We start from the raw sequence: 25,513 nt of genomic DNA on the forward strand, positions 1-25,513 counted from the left end.
GAAGTGGGGTGACATCACACCGGCATCTTAAGGGTCGTGTTCCCCAAATCGGGACACCTCATCCCCGCATGTCCTCAGTGTTGCCAGCAGTGGCAGAGCCTGAGCCTCACCTTCCCAGGGCTCGGGAGGGGCCAGACAGCCTCCACCTTGAGCCATAGCGGCAGCCAGGGCCCCGAAGGGAATTCAGGCTGAGGGATGCCCACCGCCCACAGGGAAAGGACAGGGCCTCGCTTTCTGCAGTAATGCTCCAACTCATCCTGGAGCTCTTATTTCACACCAACGAGAATGGGGGAACCCCAACGAGCAAAACGTAAGACTATGGAGCTATAACCTGCCTAGTGGGCAGGAGCCTCTCCGGCCGCATGCCAGCTCTGCCCATGGGCTGCGTCCTGGCCAAGCTGCCTACTTCTCTGGGCTAATTGGTGGGAAATGGAATGAGGTGCTGTGGATGACCTTTTCCAGAAGCAAGAAGGTACCATTCACACAGCTGCAACCCCTGGGGACAGGAGCCCCCCTCCACCAGCAGAATACAGGAGAGCATCCCACGCCGGGTGCTGTGGGCCACCAACAAGGTCCCTCTGAATAAGTGAAACCGAACAAAATGCTAACACATTACACTGAATGTGCATGTCACATTCAGACATGTCATGACAAAGTTCCACACATCAGGCTTCTTAATAGACAGTCCAGTGGAACGAGACACGAAAACCCAGCAGAGGAACCCTTCATGCAACATCCCTGTTATATGCATGAATTCGGGAGCAAATGCCCTTAATTGTGACAAACCCGCAGAATATTCGCAGGTGGAGTAAGTTCGGATATCTTGCTAGGCACATATGACCTCAACCAGTGTTTCTCATATTTCTCAAATGTCTTCCTAAAGACTTGCATTTTTTTTGTTTGTTTGTTTTGAGACAGAGTCTTGCTCTTTTGCCAGGCGCCAGGCTGGAGTGCAGTGGTACGAGCTCAGCTCACTGCAATCTCCGCCTCCCAGCTTCAAGCAATTCTGCCTCAGCCTCCTGAGTAGCTGGGATTACAGGCACCTGCCACCATGCCTGGCTAAGTTTTGTATTTTTAGTAGAGACGGGGTTTCACCATGTTGGTCAGGCTGGTCTTGAACTCCTGACCCTCAAGTGATCCACCTACTTCCACCTCCCAAAGTGTTGAGGTTACAGGAGGGCCCATTTGTGGCTTTTAAAAGGCAGGACTTCTCTCTAGCGTCCTCACCTGCCATTCAAAGACATCTTCTTAGAGTAAGTCTATGGGACTTGCTGACCCCTGCGGGACAGATTCTCATGCGGGGCAGGGTATGCTTTTGTTTAAACACCCACTCCACCCAACTGTACAGCATTCCCATATCCTACGAGAAAAGAGGTGGATCACAGGGAATGATCACCTTCTGATCCCATGCTTTTCCTGAAGTATGAGGTATTTCCTGGTTTCCCCACCTGCCAGGCACGAGGCCAGCCAGGTGGAACGCATGAGTGGCCAGAAGAGGCAGGTGAAAGGCCAGCTTGCGTCTGAGGACTGACCTTGGCCCATCCCCCAAGCCTGGGGAGAGGCACCACCTACCCCTGTCAGTGCCTGCTGCCACATCCTGTGAACCAGGACGGGGCGGCCTCCGCTTCCCCAGAGGCCTCTTCTCCAAAGAGGTGAACAGCCACCCTGGGTGTGAGTGGGGGGAGCATTTCTAGCAGAGCCTTCTCCTGCTCTTTAACAAAAAGCCCTGTGTATCACCAGGGGCAGGTGCCTCCAGGGCTGGGGCAAGCAAGCCAGGTGAGCCTTGGCTTAGCACCCCGTGGGGGGCAGATAGCCAAAAGGGCATGTGATATAACGAAGCCAGGGGTGGGGTGGGGCTGGGGTCTAGCTCTTTCCTGGGAGGGCGCCCAGAGGCCTCTCTGCCACCTTCTCCGAGGCCTGCAGGGTCTATCCACCTCTGGGGGCGCTGACCCTGGTGGGCGGTGGGCAGCCTGGCTTCTGGTCTGGTCTGTCCCCACACCCCTGTTAGGGCACAACAGGGGTCAGTTCTCCCAGCCCAGGCCACGGTCCGCCCCATCAGGGCAGGCCGGCTGTCCTGAGTTGTTTCTTGGCGTCCCCTCGGTCCCTGCAGGTGCACCGGGTGCGGAAGAACAGCGAGTCCCTGCGCTCAGAGCACCCCAGCTATGGAGAGAAGGCGGCCCGGAAGGCGGAGTTCCTGCGTGGGAAAGGGGCGCGGAGAAGGGGCTCTGAGGGTCTCCCGGCTCCGATTTGCTCTACTCGTGTCGCAGAGGCCTGGGCCTCGTGGGGCGCGGCCAGGAGAATGGGGAGGGGGTACCTCAGGGGTCCCTGCAGAGGACGTGGGTGACGGAGAGGGAAGAGAGGATGCCTCGGGCCAAGTGAGAGGAGGCAGCGCCTGGCTCCCCGGGCTGAGGGTCCAGGGCCGGGAGAAGGGGCGTCTCCCTCCCCAGGAAGCAGAAACGCGGGACAGCGCGAAGGAGGGACCCCAGAACCGGGGTAGCGCCCAGCAGGGGAACACCCCTCCCTCTCCCTGCACTGCCCGCTCCCCGCACCGCCCAGCGCGGACACGCCCCCCATCCGCCTGCAGCGCGCGCGGGAGCCGGGAGGGGGCGCGGGCGGGCGCGCGGTTTCGGGCGAGGCGGGGGATTCAAGCGCGTTATAAGGCGAGGAGCCCGGGACGCCCGAGACGCCGCGCTCGGAGCCACGAGGGAGCCGCCGCCCGCATGGCCCCGGCCCGCCGCCCTGCCGGAGCCCGCCTGCTGCTGCTCTACGCGGGCCTGCTGGCCGCCGCCGCCGCGGGCCTGGGCTCCCCGGAGCCTGGGGCGCCCTCGAGGAGTCGCGCCCGCGAGGAGCCGCCGCCGGGGAACGAGCTGCCCCGGGGCCCCGGGGAGAGCCGCGCGGGGCTGGCCGCGCATTCGCCGGTAAGACGCCCGGGCCCGCTCCGGACCCAGCCCGAGCCCGCAAGCCCCGGCCCGGGGCGGCTGAGGCGGGCGGGGAGGCCAGGCCCGCGCTCACCCCGAGAGCGGCAGCAACGCCCGACTCCGGGGCTCCGGGCTCCGCCGAGACTTAGGGCCCGGTCGACGCCGCCCTCGGCCCGGCGGGGCGCTGCTAGGGGCAGCCTCGACCTTAGCTTTGGGGTAGTTCTTTCACTTAAAGCAAGGTTCTGCTAGGTGGGCGGAAACCCCCTTTTCTTTTGGGACAGAAAGGAAATTGAGAAATAGGTGAAGTGTAAATGACTTGACTTGAGGAAATTGGGAAGAACGCGCTTGTAAAAAGTGTAAGAAATTACTGCCACCGCCCCCCCTAATCTATGTGGTGCAATTCTCTGAAAAACAAAAACCTGTGGGTGTGGGGAACGACTTGTGGCTTTGCGTCGAGTGGCTTCTGGCCGGGAAGGGGTGATCTTGAGCTCTGCCCTGCCCCCTCCGCTTCAGGGTTTTGGAGCCTGGACTGCTGAGCAGAGAGTGGTCAGCTTAGGGAGGTGTGGCCCAGGCCTGGGGAGGGGAGGGCTTCAGAGGAGCCCCAGTGTGGCCGGGCCTTGGGTCAGGGAGGCAGAGCTGCTCCAGGGAAGGTGGGTGGGCACAGGTGCTGTTTATTCTGGAGATGCTCAGGGCAGTAGAGGGGAGAGCCAGGAAGGCATCTACTAGAGGGGGCGAGGGTGTAGCCAGCCCTGGGGTCCTCCGGAGTTCTCTCTCCCAGCCCCACCACCCGCAGTCACTTCCCAGGGACTGAAGGCACCCCCTCCCCCTGTAGTTGGCCAAACCACCCAGGTGGGCACAGCAGCCAAACGTCAGGGCACGGTCAGCAGGAGGCGGACAGGCTCAGGTGCTTCCAGGTGGAGTTTTGGCCTTGGACCCTGTTTGGGGGCACAAGGTGACACCAGAGGTCCTCCCAGGCTCCAAGGTTTGTTTCTGAGAGACCACTCATGGCCAGAACCAGGGCAGCTGCCCAATACCCGCCCCCCACTGCTAGGGCCATCTCCTGGGACCCCAGCTAACATGGTTCTGTCTGTTACAGCTCTGCCCCCAAACCACACTGGGGTCAGAGTCCGCCCATAGGCTACAGGTGCAGACGGGAGGGTCAGCTGGGCACACCTCTCTCTGCCTGCCTGCTGAATCTTCGCAGCTGTTTCCGCTGAGGGCACCCTGAGGCTGTAAAGTGAAGAGGGTGGGGGTGGTGGAGAGCCGCCAGCAGGTGGTGCAGTTGGCCCTGCAAGGCGCAGGGAGGCGATGAGGGCCCTGGGCACCCTGGACCCTCTCTCCGTCCAACCACACGCTCCTCTGGCACCACAGCCCTCATCTTCCCACCACAGCACCCTGGCCTGTGCACTGGTCAGCCAGCTCCCAAAAGAAGGCCCTGGGTCCCCCTAGAGCAGCCAGGAACCAAGGGCAGTGACTTGGCAGCTGGCTCTGTCTCTTGGTAAAAGGGCCTGGTCAGCTCTCAAATCCCAGGGTCTGCCCATCAGCTCCCCAAGTCAGCGCCCATGACCTCATCTAAGCCCTCCTGGGCCGGTTTCCTTCCCAGCTGCAGCCTTGCCTGGAGCCCAGACAGCCCAGTGGGCCCAAGGCCTCTCCCAGGAAGGTTCTTCCGAGAACCGTGCTGAGTATCAGCATCAGTCAGGATGCAGCACACGGGAATGGGGACTTGCAGAAGCATCACTGTCCCTGCTTGAGTCAGTGTCTCAGAAGTGCTGAGGAAGTGAACGTCCCATGCAGAGGCGTCGCGTCATGACAGCTCGCCTGGTCCCCTCTCCCACTGGACTGTAACCCGAGGCAGCCGTGAGGGCTGAATTTGCCTCCTTAGAACTTCTGACGGTGGGGGATGGATAGAGGAGGGTTAGCTAGTAGGTGGGCTTCCTGATAATCACAGTTGCTTCTTCCTGAGCACCTATGGGTGCCCCGGTGGTGGGATTCTCCTGGTGATTGGAGGATGGTGTAGTCACTGCAGCTCATCTGGAGGAAGGAGGCCTAGCAGTGCAGGCATTCACCCCTCCACCCGAGCCCTGCACCCCATCTTCCCTCCTTGCATCCTCGGTCTGCCTCTCCCATGAGAGCGAAGTCCAGGCCATGGTGAGGCCTGTTTAGGAGTCCTCCATGGGCCAGGGGAGAAGGCGCGAGGGGTGGGGGCCCCTTTGGGAGCTGCCTTTGAGGCGCTGCCTTTGAGGGCACCCCAGGTGACAAGGACTAGGGTCCCAGAGTGCAGAAGGCCACACAGTCACCTCCTGCAGTGTCTCACCTGCTTGGTGGGAGCCCGGTGAGGCCAAGCGCCCTGCTGGGCTGGCTGTGTTCCAGGAGCCCACGGATGAACGTGCACACAGCATCGACCCGCGGGACGCCTGGATGCTTTTCATCAGGCAGAGTGACAAGGGTGTCAATGGCAAGAGGAGGAGCAGGGGCAAGGCCAAGAAGCTGAAGGTGAGCCCGGCATCCCGTCAGCACCAGGCCGTGGGGAGCCGTTTCCTCACTCCTCACCCACTCCCACTACCTCCTGACCATTTCCAGTGGCACACCCCTCACGCCTCCGCCTGGGGACAGAGAACACAGAGGAAGAACCCCAGGCGGTCCCAAGGGGAGCCCAGAGTTAGGGGCCTGGTCCCAGCCCTTTTCCCACACCCCTAGAATGCCAGGCACTCGGTGGTTCCCTCTTTTATCCTTCCTCTGCGTCCTGGCCAGGGAGGCTGGGTGAGGCCTTGCTCTTGCCTGCAGGAGTGTCTGGCTCCCAGGGACGAGGCAGGGGATTCAAGCGCGTTATAAGGCGAGGAGCCCGAGACGCCGCGCTTGGAGTCCTGGCAGCTGCGGGGCTCCCACGCTTACTCAGCCTTGGGTCTTGGCCTGGGCAGAAACTTCACGCTTGGTCCTGGAGCTGCCTCTTATTAGCCCCAAAAAGGCACATATGGGCTGCGGGCTTCTCGGTCCCCTGGGGCCAGTCTCACTGCCTGGGATCTGACTGCACCATGGGAGGCCAGCTTGGAGCGCATGAGGCAGGTGCACAGGCTGGGCTGTCCCCATGGCCTGGCCTCCCACCTCTGCCCCAGCCTCCTGACCCTGCCCTAAGCTCCCTGAAGGCTCACTGGCTCCTGTTTCGGGTCCCAACCCAGCCTAGTGGGCACTTGCTGATGGTGGACCCAGGCCCAGTACAGACCCTGAGATGCAAGTCCCCAAAAGCAGCCTGGACTCTTCCTCCCTCCAGGAGGCCTGGCCACAGGATCAGCTTCAGCCCTCTGCTTCCCCCTCAGAGCAGAGCCCTCCCCTGCCCCAGGGCCCCCACCTCCAACTCGGTCCTCGTGCTCACTCCAGGAGAAGCTTTCACTGTTTGAGGTTGCAGCCCGTTGAGCTCTCTTGTCTGCCTCTTAGTGGCAAGAGCTTGCACAGGAGATACTGGGGGTCCCAGCCTGCTCCTCACGTGTCCTCACAGCCAAGGTTCCCTTTCAGTTCGGCTTGCCAGGGCCCCCTGGGCCTCCCGGTCCCCAGGGCCCCCCAGGCCCCACCATCCCACCCGAGGCGCTGCTGAAGGAGTTCCAGCTGCTGCTGACAGGTAGGGGTGTGCCCCGGTTCAGGCACCCACACACCCCTGTGAGCAGGGCCTGGGAGAGTGTCCCGAAGAGCTGACGGGGCCAACCCCAGCACTTCAGCAGACACCCAAGGAGGTACCTGCTCCGGGCTGGACTCCAGAACAGTGGAGCTGGCCCAGGTCTGCCAGTGGTCAGGGCTGAGGGGGTCTGGGGGTTGGGGGGCATGGCCAGGAGGAGGCTCAACAGAGGAAGGTGGACTTGGCCAGTGTGGCGGGTGCTCAGGGACCAGCGCCCCTGCCCTGCCTGGGAGTCAGGGGAGCCCAGCGAAAGGCAGAGGCTAGTATATGGGGCAGCACCGGGTGGAGCTCAGCCTGGCACCCACGGTCACCCCTGGCATGGGCTGGGGCAGCCTGTGCTGGAGGAGGCAGAGCTGAGCCCAGCTGTGGAGTCCGCACTAAGGCCCGCTGCAGAGCGGCGGCTCACGTTAGTCATTAGAATTGAGCCGCTTTTTCCTTCAGTTCAATGTCCTGTTGGTTTAAAAATAGCACCTTCTGCGCTGAAGAACCTCCTTGTAACTTCCAGGGAAGCTGCTATCGCTTATTTTGCCCCCAGCTTCTTTGAAAAATGTGGGTGGGGTAGAGGTGAGGCTGGAGCACTTCGGCCGGAGCTTCCCAAAGCGTGAGGGAACCGGGAGCCACTGCGGGGTCAGGAAGCAAAGGCTCCGAGGCCCTGCAGGCTGAGGCGGCGTCGCCCTCGCCCCACCCCTGTTTGCGCCCGTCATTCGGGGCTGGACCCACACTGCGAGCGGGTGAGGGGTGCCCGGTGCGCGGCCACAGCTCACTCTGTGCCAGGTGCGGTGCGGCAGCGGGAGCGCGCGGAGCCCAGACCCTGCACGCGCGGCCCCGCCGGGCCAGTCGCCGCGAGCCTCGCCCCGGTCTCGGCCACTGCCAGGGAGGATGACGATGACGCGGCGGAGGTTGTGCTGGCGCTGCTGGCTGCGTCCCGGGCCCCGGGGCCGCCGCGCGTGGAGGCCGCCTTCCACTGCCGCCTGCGCCAGGACGTGTCGGTGGAGCGGCGTGCACTGCACGAGCTTGGTGCCTACTACCTGGTGAGTGCGGGCGCGCGGGAGGGGGGTGGGGCCGGCCAGGCGGGAGCCGGGGTGACTGTTCGTGCCCCCCACAGCCTGACGCCGAGGGTGCCTTCCACCGCGGCCCTGGCCTGAACCTGACCAGTGGCCAGTACAGGGCGCCCGTGACTGGCTTCTACGCGCTTGCCGCCACGCTGCACGTAGGTGAGCCCCGGGGCATGGGGGGACCGCCCGCCCTGCCGCTCGCCCTTCCTTGCCGCCCTCCTGCGTGACCACACCCCACTCTGCCCCGCAGCGCTCGGAGAGCCGCCAAGGAGGGGGCTGCCGCGCCCCCGGGACCGCCTGCGCCTGCTCATCTGTATCCAGTCCCAGTGCCAGCGCAACGCGTGAGTGAGCCCCGGCCCGGACCCCACACCCACGTGCACTCGGCCTCCACAAGCTCAGGGCTGTTAAAACAGGCACCATCCTGTTTAAACAGGCTTCCGCCCGTTCCCACCTGACCATGGCCTGGTTGACTCCACACCTCCTTCCTGGTCTCCCGTTTACTTCTGCCCCCAATCAGGTCTCCTCACAGCAAGCAGGAGCTGTTAAAAATGACCTTTTCCAGAAGTTCCAGGCCAGCCTGGCCAACATGGTGAAACCTCGTCTCTATTTAAAATACAAAAATTAGCTGAGAGTGGTGCGCCTGTAATCCCAGCTACTCTGGAGGTTGAGGCAGGAGAATCACTTGAACCTGGGAAGCAGAGGTAGCAGTCAGCCGAGACTGTGCCAACCTCCATGACGGAGTGAGACTGTCTCAAAAAAAAAAAAAAAAAAAAAACTTTCCAGGCCACTCCCTGCCCAGACCTTCACCTCCCCAGGTCCTAGGAGGCGCAGCTCCTCCCAGCCTCCCATCTCCTTCCCACCTTGGGGACTTTCATTCTGGGGCCCCAAGCACCAGTATTACTCCAAGTGGCCTCTCCTGACAGCTTTCTGGATGCCCCCTCCTCAGTCGCCCTCCCACCCCTCACCCAGGAACAGTGCAGATGCTCTGCAGACAGCTGGAGAAGATGGGAATGAACAGATCAAGTCCAAACTGCTTAGTCTGGCTTTGAACCCCCAGAGTGTGTTGGCCTGAACCAACTTTCAGCATCACCTACCACCACACCCCCACTTCTGGCTCCTGTTTCCATCTGAGCCAGGGCTCTGCTGCCCCTTGCTGGGCTCTGGCCTTGCCTTTCCCAATACTGCAGGCACCTCTGGCCCCGTCTCCTTCCTCCTCTTGGGACTCAGTTCAGATACCACCTCCACTGGAAGGCCTGGCCAAGGCCAGGCACTTTGCTGGGCATGTGTTGGCTGCTGGCAGGATTGTGTGTTGTGGGTGAAGTTGGTGGTGTCTCCTGGGGCAGGCTGACCCTTTTCTGTTTTGGCCACAGCTCCCTGGAGGTTGTCACGGGCCTGGAGAGCAGCAGTGAGCTCTTCACCATCTCTGTGAATGGTGTCCTGTACCTGCAGGTAAGTGGGACAGGCTTGGGCATGGAGGGGCACCACCTGTACATGGCCATAGGTGGCTGGGTACAGAAGGGTGCTGTTAGGTGCTTAGGATCACCAGGTGCAGCACCCTCAGACTTCAGGCCTGGGAGAGGGTCCAGGACATGCCAAGCACCCACCTTGGTCTGGGCACAGCCAGGCTTCAAGTCCTGATCTCCTTCCTCCTCACAGCCCTTCCCTGAGGGCGCTCGCCCACTTGAGCAGCTGCTCTGCTCTGCATCCCAATATTCAGACTTCCTGAGCACCTCATAGAGGCCTGGTACTTCCGGCCACCACAGGCCTGTTTGAGGGACTGGTGGAGGGAGGGAATAGAGGAGTGCTCTGCCCAGGCTGACGCCCTGGGTTCCGTGACTGTGGGAAGCCAGAGCTGTTATTTTCCTACTAAATCCCTAAGTGATCATGTCTTTTTGGCACTGTGGGAATTTTGGCAAGTGGTAGAGAAACTGACATAAAGGTGGAATTGATTAACAAAGAAAAAAATTGAGTGCAGGTGTGTAGACTAACAGCTGCTCTTGAATTCTCCCAGAGCTTTGGGGAAGAGAGTGCTACTCGCCTAGTTTGCCCAAGCTCACACAGCAGAGCCAGAAATGGAGGCCAGGCCATCCGGCTCCAGAGTCTGTGGTTGTCAGGAGAGCATTAGAGGTCCGTGTGGGTGCCGCACAGCGTGCTTGGTGAACACAGATGGTCTGTGCACCACCTGGATTTCATTTTTATTTTTTTGGAGACAGTCTCTTCACCCAGGCTGGAGTGTAGTGGCACGATCTCAGCTCACTGTAACCTCTGCCTCCCAGATTCAAGCGATTCTCCTGCCTCAGCCTCCTGAGTAGCTGGGACTACAGGCACGTGCCACCACACCTGGCTAATTGTTATATTTTTTAGTAGACATAGAGACCATCCTGGCTAACATGGTGAAACCTATCTCCTGACCTTGTGATCCGCACGCCTCGGCCTCCCAAGTGCTGGGATTACAGGTGTGAGCCACTGCACCCGGCTACCACCTGGATTTTAAGATGCAGATCCTGAGGCAGGTCTGGGTGGATCCCTGGATTATGCATTTCTGGGAGTTCGCAGGGGATGTGACACTGCTGGTGCGTGGACCACATCTGGAGCAACCAGGCAAGAGTGCTGGTTTCATGGAAGGCTCTGCCAAATGACCACAGGGCCAGGCCTGGGGGAAGGGCCCCCCCCAACCTGACTTGGAGCCTTATAGATAGGCTCTGAGAAGGTCTGCAGCTGAGAAACCTGTTGGACTCTTGAATCCAATTCTGGCCCTGAGTACGGGCTCGCTGTGGGGAAAGCAGCAGTGAGAGGTGCTGGGTGGGGCCCAGGCCACGTGAGCCCCTGCTGTGGCCTTGGCAGCCACATGCTTCTCTTGGCCTGGGCCCTTCTCACATTCAGGGCTTAAGTGGGCAGGAGTGTGGCTGGCTGGCACCTGGGTCGCCTCTGCAGGCTGTTGGGGTGGCCCAGTGCCTTAAAGGTGCCCTCCTTGCAGATGGGGCAGTGGGCCTCCGTCTTCCTGGACAACGCCAGCGGCTCCTCCCTCACAGTGCGCAGCGGCTCCCACTTCAGCGCTATCCTCCTGGGCGTGTGAGTGGCCACCACAGCCCTTTCCTCTCACGGGCAAACGGAGCAGAGCTCTAGACTGTGTGGACAGTGTCAAGTGGCAGTGGCCGCGTGCAGGAGGCCCACCCAGAACTCTTCCCCACACTGGCCGCTGCACCCACAGAGTCACTGCAGGCAGGCCTCAGTTCATAAAATGAACTGAAGATGGTGTCCCAAAGCCGTGAGTGATTCAGGACCCCATCTTTTAAAAGGGGAAGCCCTGTTGGACTGTTACCCAGGAAACGGTAGGTGTGCCTGGGGCACCTGCTAGTCCCCAGCTGCAGGCTGGCTCTTTCCTGGCCTGCTCAGCACCTGCCCAGATGGCCTCTTCGTCTTTCCTGCAGCCCAGCCCCACCTATTCCACCTCTCTTCATGTTCTCAGAGTGCTGAGCGCACCGGCCAGGGTCCCTGCCTGGAAGAGGGTATGCTGGTGCAGGGCTGAGGGGAGCGCCACAGGGAAGTGTGCTGCATGTTACTGTTCAGAAGGGACAGGGTCACCACCACTCCCCTGGTCTCCATCTGGGCTCCTTGGTCTTCCCTGCCCTTCCCCTAGCCATGCTCCACCTGCCAGTGGAGCTGAGCACTGCTTAGCCTGGGCCAGAGGGACACTGGACAGGGTCCATTGGGGGACAGTGAGTCTGGACCCAGCTTTCAGGAGCAGGTCCCAGTTCTAATGTATGCAAGATTAACTCACAGATTCACCTCAGAAGGCCTCTCCAAATGGGAGCTCCGCTCTTCCCCTCCTCTGCAAGTCTTTTCACAGCCAAGGCCCCCTTCTATCCTCTCCAGAGGCGGATGAGATCCCTTTTCCCCTCCCTTCTGAGGCGCTGACTCACTGCTAGGATCCACCCACCAGAGGAAAGAAAGATCTAGAATGTCTTTATAGATTGGAGACATCCGGGCCTGCTGACCCATCAGCCGAACAGCTGAAGCAGAGGCTTCCTGAAGGGATTCCAGGGCCTGGGCGGGTCCAGCGGCTCTGGGATGAGCCTTCCAAGCATCTTTACCACTTGGGTGGTGATGCAGCTCTGAGACTGGACAAGTGGTAGACAAGAGACAGTCTCGAGAAAGGGTGGTCTCGGGAGGGGTGGTCTCGGGAGGGCTGGTCCCAAGCCTGTGCTCCTGTGGCAGTGATGGGGTAGGGGGAGGGCAGCTCTCATGAGACACAGGCTGTGAGCTCACAGCCTCCTCAAATGTAACCTCCCACATTTTCCCCAAACTGCAGGACTGTCCCAGAATAGGCAGCGACCTCCAGGGCCTTTTACCTGCTGAGGAAGGGTTAACCTGTTGCCTCCCCACACAAAAGGCTACCAGGGACCTGGTACCTCAGGCCCTCCTGGGAGCCAAGCTGGTCTGGCAGGGTGCTTAGGCCTGGGAGAGAAGGAAGCAATGGCCAGTCACTTCACCTTCTAGCTGGTCTCCAGCTGAGGTGACCACTGCCAGACCTGAATGATCCCCAGGAGCCCAGCTTCCAAACCCCAACTCTAAATCAAGCATCTCCATCCCCAAGCACAGTAATATACAAAAACCAACTAACCACTCTGCCCTGGGGCAGGCCTGGCGCGATTCTCAGTAGGACTCATACCCACCCTACCTGGAAGTACTGGGCTTGCCTGGGTACTGCATCCCATGTATTTTGATAAGGGGGTGATGTGGCCACACCCTTATCTAGATTTTACTTTGTATCCACTGGGCACAGCTATTTTAGGGAACGAATCTTCTACTCTTGAAAGCCACATTCCACATCTTTCATTTTCTCAGTGTGTTCTGCAGCAATTAAAGTATTTATTGTCTAATACTGACTTTTTGTGGGGTGGCTCAAGTATTTAAGAACTGTGTGACGTGACAGTTACAAAACAAACGGCAGGCCTTAAGATCCAGAATCCACCCTTTAACCCGGGTTCACTACGGACAGCAAGGAGGAACATGGAAGGTGAGGTGGAGATAGCCTCCAGCCTCTAGGTGGGAGGGACTCCCCTGAAGGCTGGGAGTGAACCTTCCTTCGAAGCCAGTGTCCAGCCTCTCAGGGACAGTGGGACATAGGGATGGATGAGTCACAGACATCGTCTGCTGGGGTGCCAGGGCTCTTTTCTTCAATGATGCCATACCGTACAATGTCCCAGTCCTCAAAATGAAATGGATACTTACTTGGATCTTAAAACTCCCTGGGGAAGGGGCAGCACCAACACTTCAGTTTTTACTTATGGCTTTGACACAACAGACCCCCAGGAGTCACCTAAAGTTTCCATGAAGCATTTACCAATGAGGTCCTTATAGCATGGATACCAATTCCACTCACTGAATCAACTGGGTGATAAAACCATATGTGTGTGTTGGGTGGGGGCCAGGGAACATTACAAAACAGATTCTGAAAAGGCAAATTTTTAGAATCTTACATCATCCAGAGCCAAACATTTACACAAAAGGATCTGAGAGCTGCTTTACTAAAAACTACTTACAGTCATAATGACATGTTTTCTATATAAACAAGTGCTTGAGAAGTATTTTAAAGCTTTTTCTTCTGAGCTGCTTATTCATACACTCTCTTCACACTTTTAACATCTTTCACAGAAGGGTCCCCCTCTGAGGTGTTATTGCAAAGATGAACCTCAGTCCAGCACAGGGCCCACTGCCCACACTACCTCATGTGGGAAGCAGGCTGCCTGCCCCCACAGGAAGGTGCACACCTGCACCCTGGGGGCCCAGATGGAAGCCACCGAACCGAACCTAGTCCTCCACAGACTCCTTCCGCCAGACTGCAGCTCTCATCAACAATCAGAACCGTGAATTCTGGACTGTTTCTAGAGGGTCTGATGCACAAATAACCTTGCATATCGGTCTATTCCTGGCTAAGCCTGAGCTCACGCCATGCAACATTTTGCAACAGAATTTCTGTATGAAAAACTGAAAAGAGCTACAGGGTTTCAAAAGCCCTGGTCTGGTCCTAGCCTTGTCTCTAACCAGTCATCCCCACCGTCTGTTCACTGCAACATGCCACTTCTGCCACCAGGGTCACCGTGAGGGTGAAAGCACAGCAAAATGCCTGTGAATTACAAAACCTCACACAACAAGCAGCTTGCAGGTCACCACAAGCCAGTCCAAGATGCCTATAATGGTTTTAACAAGGAAAGGCAGCATATTCAAAAGCAAACACCATCTCTGAAGGGTCAAGAGGTGCTCACAGTATAATCACCCAAAAGACTAGGAAAAAAAAAAAAAACAGAAACCTTTATTTACAACCATGGAAGTCCCACAGGAGTACACAAAACACACGATGTGCACACACACAAAATGAACCTTTTAAGTCAATACGATGGGTGCTCCTGGACACGCGCCACCCCTCAGTGCCCTATCCGTACCACCATCACGGTGACATTGTCAGCTGAGCCCCGCTGCACCGCCTTGTTGGCCAGCCTGTTGCAGGCTGCTTCGTAGCGGGCGTCGACCGCAGACTTCCCTTCCCGGGTCTGGATCTTCTCATCCTACCAGATGAGAAAGGGAATGAGTGAATGGGGTGACCCTGCACTCTGTCACTTTCCACAGACATTACTGCCAAGAAGAGGAGCTGCTCTGGCCTCCCATCAATGCTGGCAGGACAAACTGACCAGTGCAGTGGGCAGAGTTCACACTGAAAAAGGGCAGAAGGGCTGCCCCACAATGGGAGGACATGGGGTCTCAGGACTTCTCCAAAAACTAAGACACATTTGGAACAACCACCACTCCCATGTGAGATTCCTCACCTCAAGACAGGTCAAGATGAAGTTCACGGCTTCTTCTGGGGTAAAGACCTTGAAAAGCCCATCGCAAGCCAACAAAATGAACCTACAACACCAGGGAGGAATATAAATGGTTTTAGGTGCAACCCCCCAAAAAAAACATGGCCTGGAGCTGGAGACAAATATTTGTCCAACTATTCAAAGGCTAAGATATATATATATATTTTTTGAGATGGAGTTTCACTCTTGTTGCCCAGGCTGGAGTGCAACAGTGTGATCTTGGCTTACTGCAACCTCCGCCTCCCGGGTTTAAGTGATTTACCTGCTTCAGCCTCCCAAGTAGCTGGGATTACAGGGGCCCGCAACATCATCTGGCTAATTTTTTGTATTTTTAGTAGAGATGGGGTTTCACCATGTTGGCCAGGCTGGTCTTGAACTCCTGACCTCAAGTGATCCACCTGCCTCAGCCTCCCAAAGTGCTGGGATTATAGGCATGAGACATCACACCCAGCCAGGCTAAGATTTTTGAAAACCCATTTAATTTCTGTGACAAAGGTTTAAACTTCTGAGACAAAGGTTTAAACTACTTAAAACTATTTGTGGATAGGATGTTATATATCAAAACTGAGACTACCCTTCTCTTCACCAATTAACAGAATTATTAATTACCTCAAACATTAGGTGCTGTACTTTCTTAGACAAACTCAAGGAAAATCACTGAATAAAAAACACTGGGTGTTATGGTATATATACAAGAATTTATATCACCACAGGCCTTGCACCACTTCCAGACATAAAGCTGAGAATGAGCCTGGCCTCGGTGAAACATCCTTGGACACACACTGCACACCTGGGGGCTGCATGCAAGTCCAAGGTCCAAGAGGGGGCAGCTGTTCATGTTCCTGTGTTTGAAACCGCATGCTCTCCCTTTCAGAATCAGCCCCTCTCTAGACTGCCCCCGGAATCTTTCTGAACACCAATGGATTTGATGTGACAGTTCTAGTTCTCCCGGCATTGGGGGTGGGGGATATGCTTCTCCACGGCTTATGGTATAAGCCACCTTCCTTTTCTCACTCTAATACCTGTATCTTTGTTTTCCTTTTTGTTGTTGTTGTTGTTGAGATGGAATTTCACTCTTGTTGCCCAGGCTGGAGTGCAATGGCATGATCTCAGCTCACTGCAACCTCTGCCTCCCGGGTTGAAGCAATTCTCTTGCCTCAGCCTCCCGAGTAGCTGGGATTACAAGCGCCCATGACCAGGCCCAGCTAATTTTTGTGTTTTTAGTAGAGACAGGGTTTTGCCATGTTGGCCAGGCTGGTCTTGAACTCCTGACCTCAGGTGATCCAGAATTAGAGGCGTGAGCCACTGTGCCCAGCCTGTTTTCCTCTTTTGACTAGGCTTTCATTCAACCAGTTTGCTGAGCAGGTGGTCCGTGCTAAGAACACAGTGAGGCCTAGTCCTAGCAAGCTCCTGCCCCTTCTAGTGTCATGAGAGTCAGACCCTGAATAACCAATCACACAGACCCATGATTGCAACCCAGGAAGGGGAGCTAGGAGGCAAAGCAGAGGGTGCCAAGCAGATGGGGCCCTGGGGGCATCGTTCAGAAAACCAGAGGCGGCAGCTGCTGGAAAGATGATAGAGGACCCCCTGGGGTACATGAGAACACAACACACTGAAGGCAGATGTAGAGAATGGGGCAATGGCTCGAGAAGAGGCCAAGCCGGCAAGCCAAAGCAAGGCAGCACTGCGGCAGGACTCAGCAGCGCTCGGAGGACCTCCCCGCCACAGTGCCGCTAGTGTCTCTCGCCTCCCCTCATCAACTCAGTGCTGTGGAGCCTGCTTCCATGAGCTTTCCTCTCGTCTCCTTCCTGCTACTGCCTTAGTTCAGCCCTCACCATCAGGCCAGGGCTGCTGCACTGCTGCTCATGGGCCTCCCTAGCTCCAACCATTACCTGTCGAGGCCTTGCACTCCGCCAGCACAGTGCCTTATGTTTAAGTATGAAGAACAGGAGTGAACAGTATCCGTCTCAACTGATCCTGGCTCTGCGTAAAAACCTCCTCTGATTCTCCACTATTATCAACTAGAATTCAGACTCTTCAGCATGGGACCGAGGGCCCTTCAGAATCTGCCCCCAAAGCACCCTGCTCTCACTTTCCCACCACTGTCTCGGTCCTCCAAGCACCTGTCTGGCCATGCTTTCACACTGTCACATTTTAATGCCTTAGTGTGTGTTCCCTCTGTCAGGAAGGCCCTTCTTCTCTCTCCGACAGGGATACGCCTTCCCCCACTGCCAAGTTCCCCAGCGCACCGCACATACCTAGGACACTAACTAGACTGCAACTGCCCAACCCCATGTGTGCTCCCCTACCACTGTGGACCCCAGCAGAGCAGAAACCACATTCTGTTTATCTCTACACCCACAGGGCCTAACACCATGCACAGCTTCCCTCCAACAAAGGCTTGATGAAAACTGGAAGAAATGAGGAAGAGAAAGCCACATGCAGGCGCACCTGTGCCTCTGGTAGGGGTCTTTACCTGTCATTGGGGGTCAGCTGGCAGCGTCTGATGTCAGGCACAGATGTGACACCGCAGCGCTTGTACTGCCCATCCCCAATGGAGCGGGACACCTCTAGCACGCCCAAAACACGCCCATCCCTAAAATGAGAGGGAAAAACATTTCAGACTCTTCCTGACAGATCATGGGTCCACAGTACTTAGAATCTCACCTTAAAAAGCAGGGAATGGAAGTGTGAAAGATATAGGCTGTGGAACTCACATTATTAACCAGTACTGACATTTCTGGATCTCAGATACACAAGGCTGTCTAGGCCATTAACCACTGCCCTGAGGTAGGGAGCCTGCCCAGCTGCACAAGGTGGGAATAGCATTTCTGGCGGCTGGTAAACAGTACTGCCCAGCCTAACCTTCAACTGGACTCAGCAGTTCTCATCACACATCTAGGTCCAAACTCCAGAATCAAATTTGACTAAACTGGGTGGGGGGGTCCTGGCAGTGTTTTTGTATATATATATATATATATATATATATATATATATATATTTTTTTTTTTTTTTTAAATAAACCAGAAGTTTCTGGTAGTCATTTTCTTTTTTTTTTTTTAGACGGAGTTTCGCTCTTGTTACCCAGGCTGGAGTGCAATGGCACGATCTCAGCTCACCGCAACCTCCGCCTCCTGGGTTCAGGCAATTCTCCTGCCTCAGCCTCCTGAGTAGCTGGGATTACAGGCAGGCGCCACCGTGCCCAGCTAATTTTTTGTATTTTTAGTAGAGATGGGGTTTCACCATGTTGACCAGGATGGTCTTGATCTCTTGACCTCGTGATCCACCCGCCTCGGCCTCCCAAAGTGCTGGGATTATAGGCGTGACACCTCGACCGGCCGCGTTTTTGCATCTTAAAGCTCCTTGAGAGTTTCACACATGCCTCAGGGTTAACGATAGCTAGAACAGAGGGATATTTTACATTTCAATCTAATTAGATTTGGAAAAATCCCTGAAAGTGATTATTCTTGGATTGTGGAGTACATTTCCTTTGCATCAAGTACAGGCATGTAAATGACAGTAACCTGCACAGCATCATGGTTTTCCCCATTCTATTTTTAGGTGAGGGGATATGGAGATGGGGCAGTGATCTACAAATGGGAAGAGACACATAAGGCACAGTCCTACTGTCAAGGAAAAACCACTTGGGGGAGCCTACTGTCCCAAAGGACAATTCTGGTCTGGGCTGTAGCACTGTCACCTTAGGCAGCTGCAAGCGCTCTCCCCTTCAGGACCTCGTTTGTAAAGGCAGGAAGAGAACCCACACTCAAAGTCCAAGAGCACTCCATAAGTGCCACGGCTATGCGTGGGCGTTTAGGATCACCGGGCGGCTCCCAAATCATGGACCACGCATTAATGAGATGCGGTGCAGATGGATGCACATGGTAGGAAATGCTTCCTGGGCTGGTGTCCTAAAGGCAGAATTCAGCCTGGCCCTTCTCTGGGCCCCAGTTACCCTCTCAGTGGCTCAAAGTTCAGTATCCGTAACAAACATGTTTTTTCTTCCTCGCAGACTTCTACTGGCATCTGCAAAAAGCCTAGTGATCTTCTAGGATATAAACTTTTAAAACAAACAGCAAGAGGAACCAGAGTGCACAGGGGAAGAGCTGAAGACTAAAGATGGGCATGGGGCAGTTGGCCTTAGGAGCTGCCAGTTCAGGAAGCAGCTCACAGTTTAAGCACTATGAAAAGCCAACAGAGTACCTCTCCCACAACCAAATGATTGGGTGTCTGGTGTGGATCTCCCCATCCCAGTCATAAACCCATCCTGTTTCAACAAGATTAAGAATACAATGACCACCTCTGCGATGGCAGATCCCAGAAGATCAAGTAGTTACCAACAACTTCTGGTACTGCATAACACAGTACAGAAAACATGAAACAATTCCTAAGTCTAAAGAAGGAAAATATGAGCAGCACGGGATCTGTGCGCACACTCGCACGCGCTCGCTCGCTTTTTTTTTTTTTTTTCCAGACGGAGTTTTGCTGTTGTTACCCAGGCAGGAGTGCAATGGCGCGATCTCGGCTCACCGCATCCTCCGCCTCCTGGGTTCAGGCAATTCTCCTGCCTCAGCCTCCTGAGTAGCTGGGATTACAGGCACGCGCCATGATGCCCAGCTAATTTTTGTATTTTTTAGTAGAGAAGGGGTTTCATCTTGTTGAAAAGGATGGTCTCGATCTCTTGACCTCGTGATCTACCTGCCTCGGCCTCCCAAAGTGCTGGGATTATAGGCGTGAGCCACCGCGCCCGGCATTCGCTCTCTTTTTTAAGAGATACAGGGTCTCACTGTTGCCCAGGCTGGAGGACAGTGATGTAATCATAGCTCCCTGGGCTCAAGTGGTCCTCCCACCTCAGCCTCCTGAGTAGCTAGAACTACAGGTGCCACCAAGCCCAGGTAAGTAACAAAATTTTTTTTTTTTTTTTTTTGTGCAGATGGGGTGCTGCCCAGGCTGGTCTTAAAACAACTGGCCTCAAGCAATCCTCCCACCTCAGCCTCCCGAAGTGCTGAGATTACAGGTACAATGTGCCTCATTCTTATTTTCTTCAGATGGAGTCTAGCTCTGTTGCCCAGGTTGGAATGCAGTGGTGCGATCTCAGCTCACTGTAACAACCTCCGCCTCCCGGGTTCAAGTGATTCTCCTGCCTCAGCCTCCTGAGTACCTGGGATTACAGGTGCCTGCCACCACGCCCAGCTAATTTCTGTATTTTTAGTAGAGATGGGATTTCACTGTGTTGGCCAGGCTGATCTCGTGATCCACCCTCCTTGTCCTCCCAAAGTGCTGGGATTACAAGCGTGAGCCACCACACCCGGCCTCTCATTCTTGTTTTCAAAGTTCCACATACAGAGTAGTAATCTTACATTCACTGAACTGCTAGAGTAACAGGAGAAAGCAGCAATGGACAGAATGATGGATCCCAGGAAAAGCGTTTGGTAATGATGCAGGAAGCTGGACTGGCATTGTGCTTACACCCAATGCAATGTCCTATGTAGGATGCAACATGCAAATACCCGTCAGTTCAACAAAGGCCAATCACAGAGTCCCAACTCTGAGACCGAGCATCACACAGGGTAAATTCATGCCACTTCTACTTTGGAAAGTGTTGGTACAAGTCCAAAAGGATCACCACTGATGAGGCTGGTCAGGACTCAGCCCCAGCAGCCCCACAGGCTTTGTACTTCCCTTTGTGCTTGATCTATTTCACTAGAACTCTTTTTTAAGAGAAAGGGTCCTGCTATGCTACCCAGACTGGAGTGCAGTGGCTAGTCACAGGCATGGTGGCGCATTACAGGCTCAAGTGCCTGGACTCAAACGATCCTCCCGCCTCAGCCTCCAAGTGGCTGGGACTACAGGTGTGTGCTACCAATACATACCCTACCCATGTCCATTTCTTAGAAAGTCTGTACTACTCGAGACACAACAGAAAGCTGTTTCACAGCACGTTCTCCCTGTCGCTCAGTTTTCAAAGTTCAAACAAACTGCCCAAAGTTCATTCTTTCCCCTTCCCTCAAAATTTCCCCCCACGCCCGTAATTACGATGCTTAGCAGATAGTAGCTTTTTAAGTCTCAGCCTACCAAGCCAATCTGCCTGTCCCTTGGTACCAGCCCTCATTAGGACGGGCCTCCTGCCCTTACACCCTTCCAACTTTTGTTGTTTGCTCTTTATTTCTCTTCTGTTTTCTGCCAACCAGAGAACTGTTTTCCTATTATTGGACAAGCTGTTCAACAGTGTCTTCAGATTTTAGCTATTTTTGTTGATGGTTTCTGTTCTAATTCTTTCTCCAGAGAGAGAGACTGAGTGAGACTGAGACATCCTACTACTTGTGTGTTTAAGGCTAATCAGGCTGCCTTTAGCACCCAGAAACTGCTTGGACTTCAGCTCCTCTTGCATGTCAGTAAAAGCAAGATGCAGCGGGTCTCAATAAATAGACTATCCACAAATTATGTCTGCAAAGCTAAGGTTGGGAGGTGGAAACTCCATCTCCTGACCATCCAAAAACTGGCAGATGCCTAAATCCAATGTATTAATACAATGAATGCTACAGAGATAACCAAAGTACAATGCTAGAAGAGTTACTTTTAGTTATGAGGGACCTGCACTTGATCAAGTTCTAGGCACACAGTACTGACATTTAAATTTAAATGCTATATGAAACTTCCCATCTGTTCAGCTGCCTTCCTTATAAAATAAAAATAAAACTTGTCTTATTCTCAGAAAATTCACTGCTACATAGCTACCTTCAATGTAAGAAAGTAGAAAAAATTAAGACTACACAAAGATTTACTTAGTTTTGTAAGAAATACTGGAATCAGCGCCGGGCGCGGTGGCTCACACCTGTAATCCCAGCACTTTGGGAGGCCAAGGCGGGTGGATCACGAGATCAAGAGATCGAGACCATCCTGGTCAACATGGTGAAACCCCGTCTCTACTAAAAATACAAAAAATTAGCTGGGCATGGTGGCGCGTGCCTGTAGTCACAGCTACTCAGGAGGCTGAGGCAGGAGAATTGCCTGAACCCAGGAGGCGGAGGTTGTGGTGAGCCAAGATCGTGCCATTGCACTCCTGCCTGGGTAACAAGAGCAAAAACTCCGTCTCAAAAAAAAAAACAAAAAAAAGAAATACTGGAATCAAGAAATAGGATGAAGGGGACAAAGGGATGAAAGCGTGACATCACTAAATGTCTTTTTACTCAATTTAGATTTTGAAGCATACAATAGGGAATTTTTCATTTTTTTTATTGTGGTAAAATATACATGAAATTTACCATCTTAACCATTTCTAAGTGTACAGTTCAGCAGCATTAAATATATTCACAGTGTTGTGTAATCATTACCACCATCCATCCCCAGAACTTTTCTATCTTCCCAAACTGAGACTATTCCCATTAAACAGTAACCCCACAATTCATCCCTGTACCTCCCAGTAACTACCATTCTACTTTCTGTGAACTTGACTGGTAACTCCTATGAGTGAAATCACAGTGTTTGTCTTTTTGCATCTGGCTTTTTTTTTTCTTTGAGATAGAGTCTTACTCTGTTGCCCAAGCTGGAGTGCAATGGCACAATCTCAGCTCACTGCAACCTCCACCTCCCAGGTTGAAGCAATTCTCCTGCCTCAGCCTCCCAAGTAGCTGGGGGTACAGGTGCATGCCACCACACCCGGCTAATTTTTGTATTTTTAGTAGAGACAGGGTTTCACCATGTTGGCCATGCTGGTCTCAAACTCCTGACCTCAGGTAATCCACCTGCCTCGCCTCCCAAAGTGCTGGGATTACAGGTGTGAGCCACCATGCCTGACTGCATCTGGCTTCTTTTACTTAGCATAAAGTCCTCAGGTTCACTCATTCTGTAGCATAAGCCAGAATTTCCTTCCTTTTTGAGGTTAAAAAATATTCTGCTATAGAGATATCTCACACTTTGCTTATCTATTCATCTGTCAATGAACATCTGGGCTGCTTCTCCCTTTTGTCTGTGGTGGAAAATGCTGCTGTGAACATGGGTGTTCAATATCTGTTTGTGTCCCTGCTTTTAATTCTTTTGGGTACATACCCAGAAGTGGAACTGCAGATCATATGCTAACTCTGAACTGCCACACTGTTTCCCATAGTGGCTACACCATTTCACATTCCCACCAACCATGCAAAGGGGTTCTAATTTCTCCATATAATATATAAAGGCAAAAAAGCCATTTATAAATTGAATAAACTGAAAACAATAAACTGAATAAAAATAAATGGAAAACAAATAACCAAAGTGGTACAATAACCACAGTAAAAAGTTATATCTCACTTTTGCACACAGTAAGGACAGTATCTTTCTAGTGAGGTATATTCTAAGGACAGGAGAACAGCAAGGAACACAAACTAAAGTGATGATTTTTATATTTTTTTGAGACAGGGTCTCACTCTGTCACCTAGGCTGGAGTACAGTGGCATAATCATAGCTCACCAGATCCTAGAACTCCTAAATTAAAGAGACCCTCCTGTCTCAGCCACCAGAGTGGCTGGGACTACAGGTGCATACCACGAGACCTGGCTCCATGCTTCTGTTTTTATTTTTTGTAGAGATAAGGTCTCACTGTGTTGCCCAGGCTACTCTCAAATTTCTGGCGTGAAGCAATCCTCCTGCCTCAGCTTCCTGAAGCACTGGAATTACAGGTATGAGCCCTCTGCTCCCCAAGTAGTGATAATTTTAATATTATAAAACTATTTTAACAAATAAATATACTGTTGTTAAGAACCAAGATTTCTAACATTAAGAAAAATGAGCTATAAATATTAAATCAAAGAAGAGAAAACTCTGTAATGTTAAATATGAGTAAGAAATAGCACTCCAAGCTTGTGATTTAAAATGTGCTGTTTCCTGACTCTGTATGTCTCGAGTGGCCATAGAACTAATGACACTCGAATTGAACTGAACACCTAAGAATATGGATGTGGGTTCTTTTTTAAAAAAAATGTGTCCCCATCCACACTACACTGATGTAAATTTTTTTTTTTTTGAGACAGTCTTGCTTTGTTACTCAAGCTGGTGTGTAGTGGTACGATCTCTGCTCACTGCAACCTCTGCCTCCCAGGCTGAAGCAATCCTCCCGCCTCAGCCTCCTAGGTAGATGGGACCACAGGTGTATGGCACCACACCTGGCTTATTTCTCTCTTTTTTTTCTCTCTCTATTTCTTGTAGAGATGGGGTTTCACCAATGTTACCTAAATTAGTCTTGAATTCCTAGGCTCAAGAAATCCACCCACTTCAGCCTCCCAAAGTGCTGGGACTACAGGTGTGAGCCACTGCACCCGGCCTGGATTTTGATTCTTAACCATTAATATGCACGTAAGAAAAGGACACAGGAACCAGCTGGCAGGAGTTTCCACTGGCCCTATCTGAGATAAAGTGAACAGCAGCAAATACCATGACTGTAACTACAACTAACTCACTGAATAGTCTGTTGGCACACAGGGATTTGCAGGGCAAGGATGGAGGGAGAGAAGCGGAGAAGTGAAAGAAAAACACTAATTTCCACAACAACAGGTGATTATCTTCCTTTCAAATTGGTGATTAAAGGACAGAATGAAACATTTACCCTGCTTTTTTTAGAAGAATTATGTTCTGTTATTGATAATGAAAAGTGTTTCTTTACAGAATGCCATTAATATGTGTGAAAGGAATCACAGCATATGAAAATTATCTTTGACATCTCTGATGAAATGATGATTTAGGGATGCTAAGACCATTAGGTGAAAAGTTGACAAGAAACAGAATATTCACAAGGTACCAGTGAACCTCCCCAGATTACTTACTGATGACACAAGGTAACAGAAACAACTGGCTGTTACCACCAGAGCCAAGTGCTGGGTTTTGGCAACTTTAAGGGTCACATTATGTGCCCATTGAAGTGAAGGACTACTGAGTATACAGCGTCCCCCATAAAACACTACTAAAAACACCTAATCTGAATCTAAAGAAGGCTTTACACCTAACTTCCAACTTATAGGAAATATGTGGAAATAACACCATAAAGAAACAGGCAAGTTCAGAATGTTGATGACTCTGTACAACTGCTGGCCCATAACATGGTTCAAAGCCTGGTAAGAAAGGAGAGTTTTGGCAGGATACAGTGGTTCACATCTGTAATCCCTGCACTCTGGGAGGCCAAGGAAGGAGGATCACTTGAATTCTGTGTGGGAAACAGAGAGAGACAGAGACCCTGTCCCTACCAAAAAAATAAAAAAACAGCCAGGCACAGTGGCACAGGCCTGTGGTCCCAGCTACTTGGGAGGAGGCTGCGGCTGGAGGATCACTTGAGCCTCAGAGGTCAAGGCTGCAGTGAGCTGTGATCGTGCCACACTGCACTCCAGGCAACAGAGCAAGAAACTCTCTCAAAAAAAACAAACAAAAAAAAAGAAATGCAAGTCGAGTCCACGGCAGACATGAATGCTGACTAGACCCTGGTTTGAAACAAAGATGCTTTGGGGATAACTCAGGAAATAAAAATATAGACAGGATATTAGATAACCTAACATAACCTAAGGAAATATACTGTCTTAGGTATGAAAATTCTCATTCACTATGTCAAGAACGTCTTTATCTTTGGGAGATGCATGCTTAAGTATTTAGAGTGTTATGTCACCACGTCTGCAACTTTTAAATAGCTCAACCTGTCACACATCTATACAAATATGACAAAATGTTCACTGCTAAATTTTGAAATGTTTGTTTTACCACTGCAAAGTTTCTTCTGTATGTCCGAAAAATTAAATAATAAAAGCTGAGGGTGGAGGAGGCAGCCCTGGCCTCAGGCAGGAAAACAGGCCACAACAGGGCTCTGCTGCTCAGGGGCAGAGCCCACGCTGCCAGTCTCTTAGCCTCCAGCCCCTGTTCTCTGAGATGAAGGGTTCACCCAAGTCCACACTGTCAAATGGTAACTCTAAGGCATGTACACAGTGCTCTGAATTAGGTGGGGACTGGGATACAGGAAGCAAATGCAACACAATTAGCCTTACTTGCAGCCAT

The 25,513-nt window shown here is 53.2% G+C and overlaps 2 protein-coding genes across 2 annotated transcripts in view; one reads left to right on the forward strand and one right to left on the reverse strand.

The window, feature by feature from the left end:
- The first annotated feature begins 2,720 nt into the window (after nucleotides 1-2,720).
- ERFE (erythroferrone) lies at nucleotides 2,721-12,525 on the forward strand. The gene is made up of 8 exons (XM_021665075.2): nucleotides 2,721-2,918; nucleotides 5,289-5,411; nucleotides 6,429-6,531; nucleotides 7,360-7,616; nucleotides 7,691-7,799; nucleotides 7,891-7,981; nucleotides 9,011-9,089; nucleotides 10,618-12,525. The coding sequence occupies exons 1-8, from the start codon at nucleotides 2,721-2,723 to the stop codon at nucleotides 10,714-10,716; spliced, it is 1,059 nt and encodes a 352-aa protein (XP_021520750.2). The 3' UTR covers nucleotides 10,717-12,525.
- Nucleotides 12,526-13,936: 1,411 nt separating this feature from the next.
- ILKAP (ILK associated serine/threonine phosphatase) overlaps nucleotides 13,937-25,513 on the reverse strand; it is a 31,665-nt gene continuing 20,088 nt past the window's right edge. Inside the window, exons 10-12 of the mRNA XM_021665073.2 lie at nucleotides 16,980-17,099; nucleotides 14,468-14,549; nucleotides 13,937-14,209 (exon numbers count right to left, since the gene is read on the reverse strand). Of these exons, the coding sequence (XP_021520748.2) occupies nucleotides 14,069-14,209; nucleotides 14,468-14,549; nucleotides 16,980-17,099 (343 nt within the window). The 3' untranslated portion in view covers nucleotides 13,937-14,068. The remainder of the gene's footprint in view (nucleotides 14,210-14,467; nucleotides 14,550-16,979; nucleotides 17,100-25,513) is intronic.

This window comes from Aotus nancymaae, unplaced genomic scaffold (genome assembly GCF_030222135.1).
Source record: "Aotus nancymaae isolate 86718 unplaced genomic scaffold, 86718_ANA_hifiasm-v0.15.2.pri h1tg000031l, whole genome shotgun sequence".
Lineage (NCBI taxonomy): Eukaryota > Metazoa > Chordata > Mammalia > Primates > Aotidae > Aotus > Aotus nancymaae.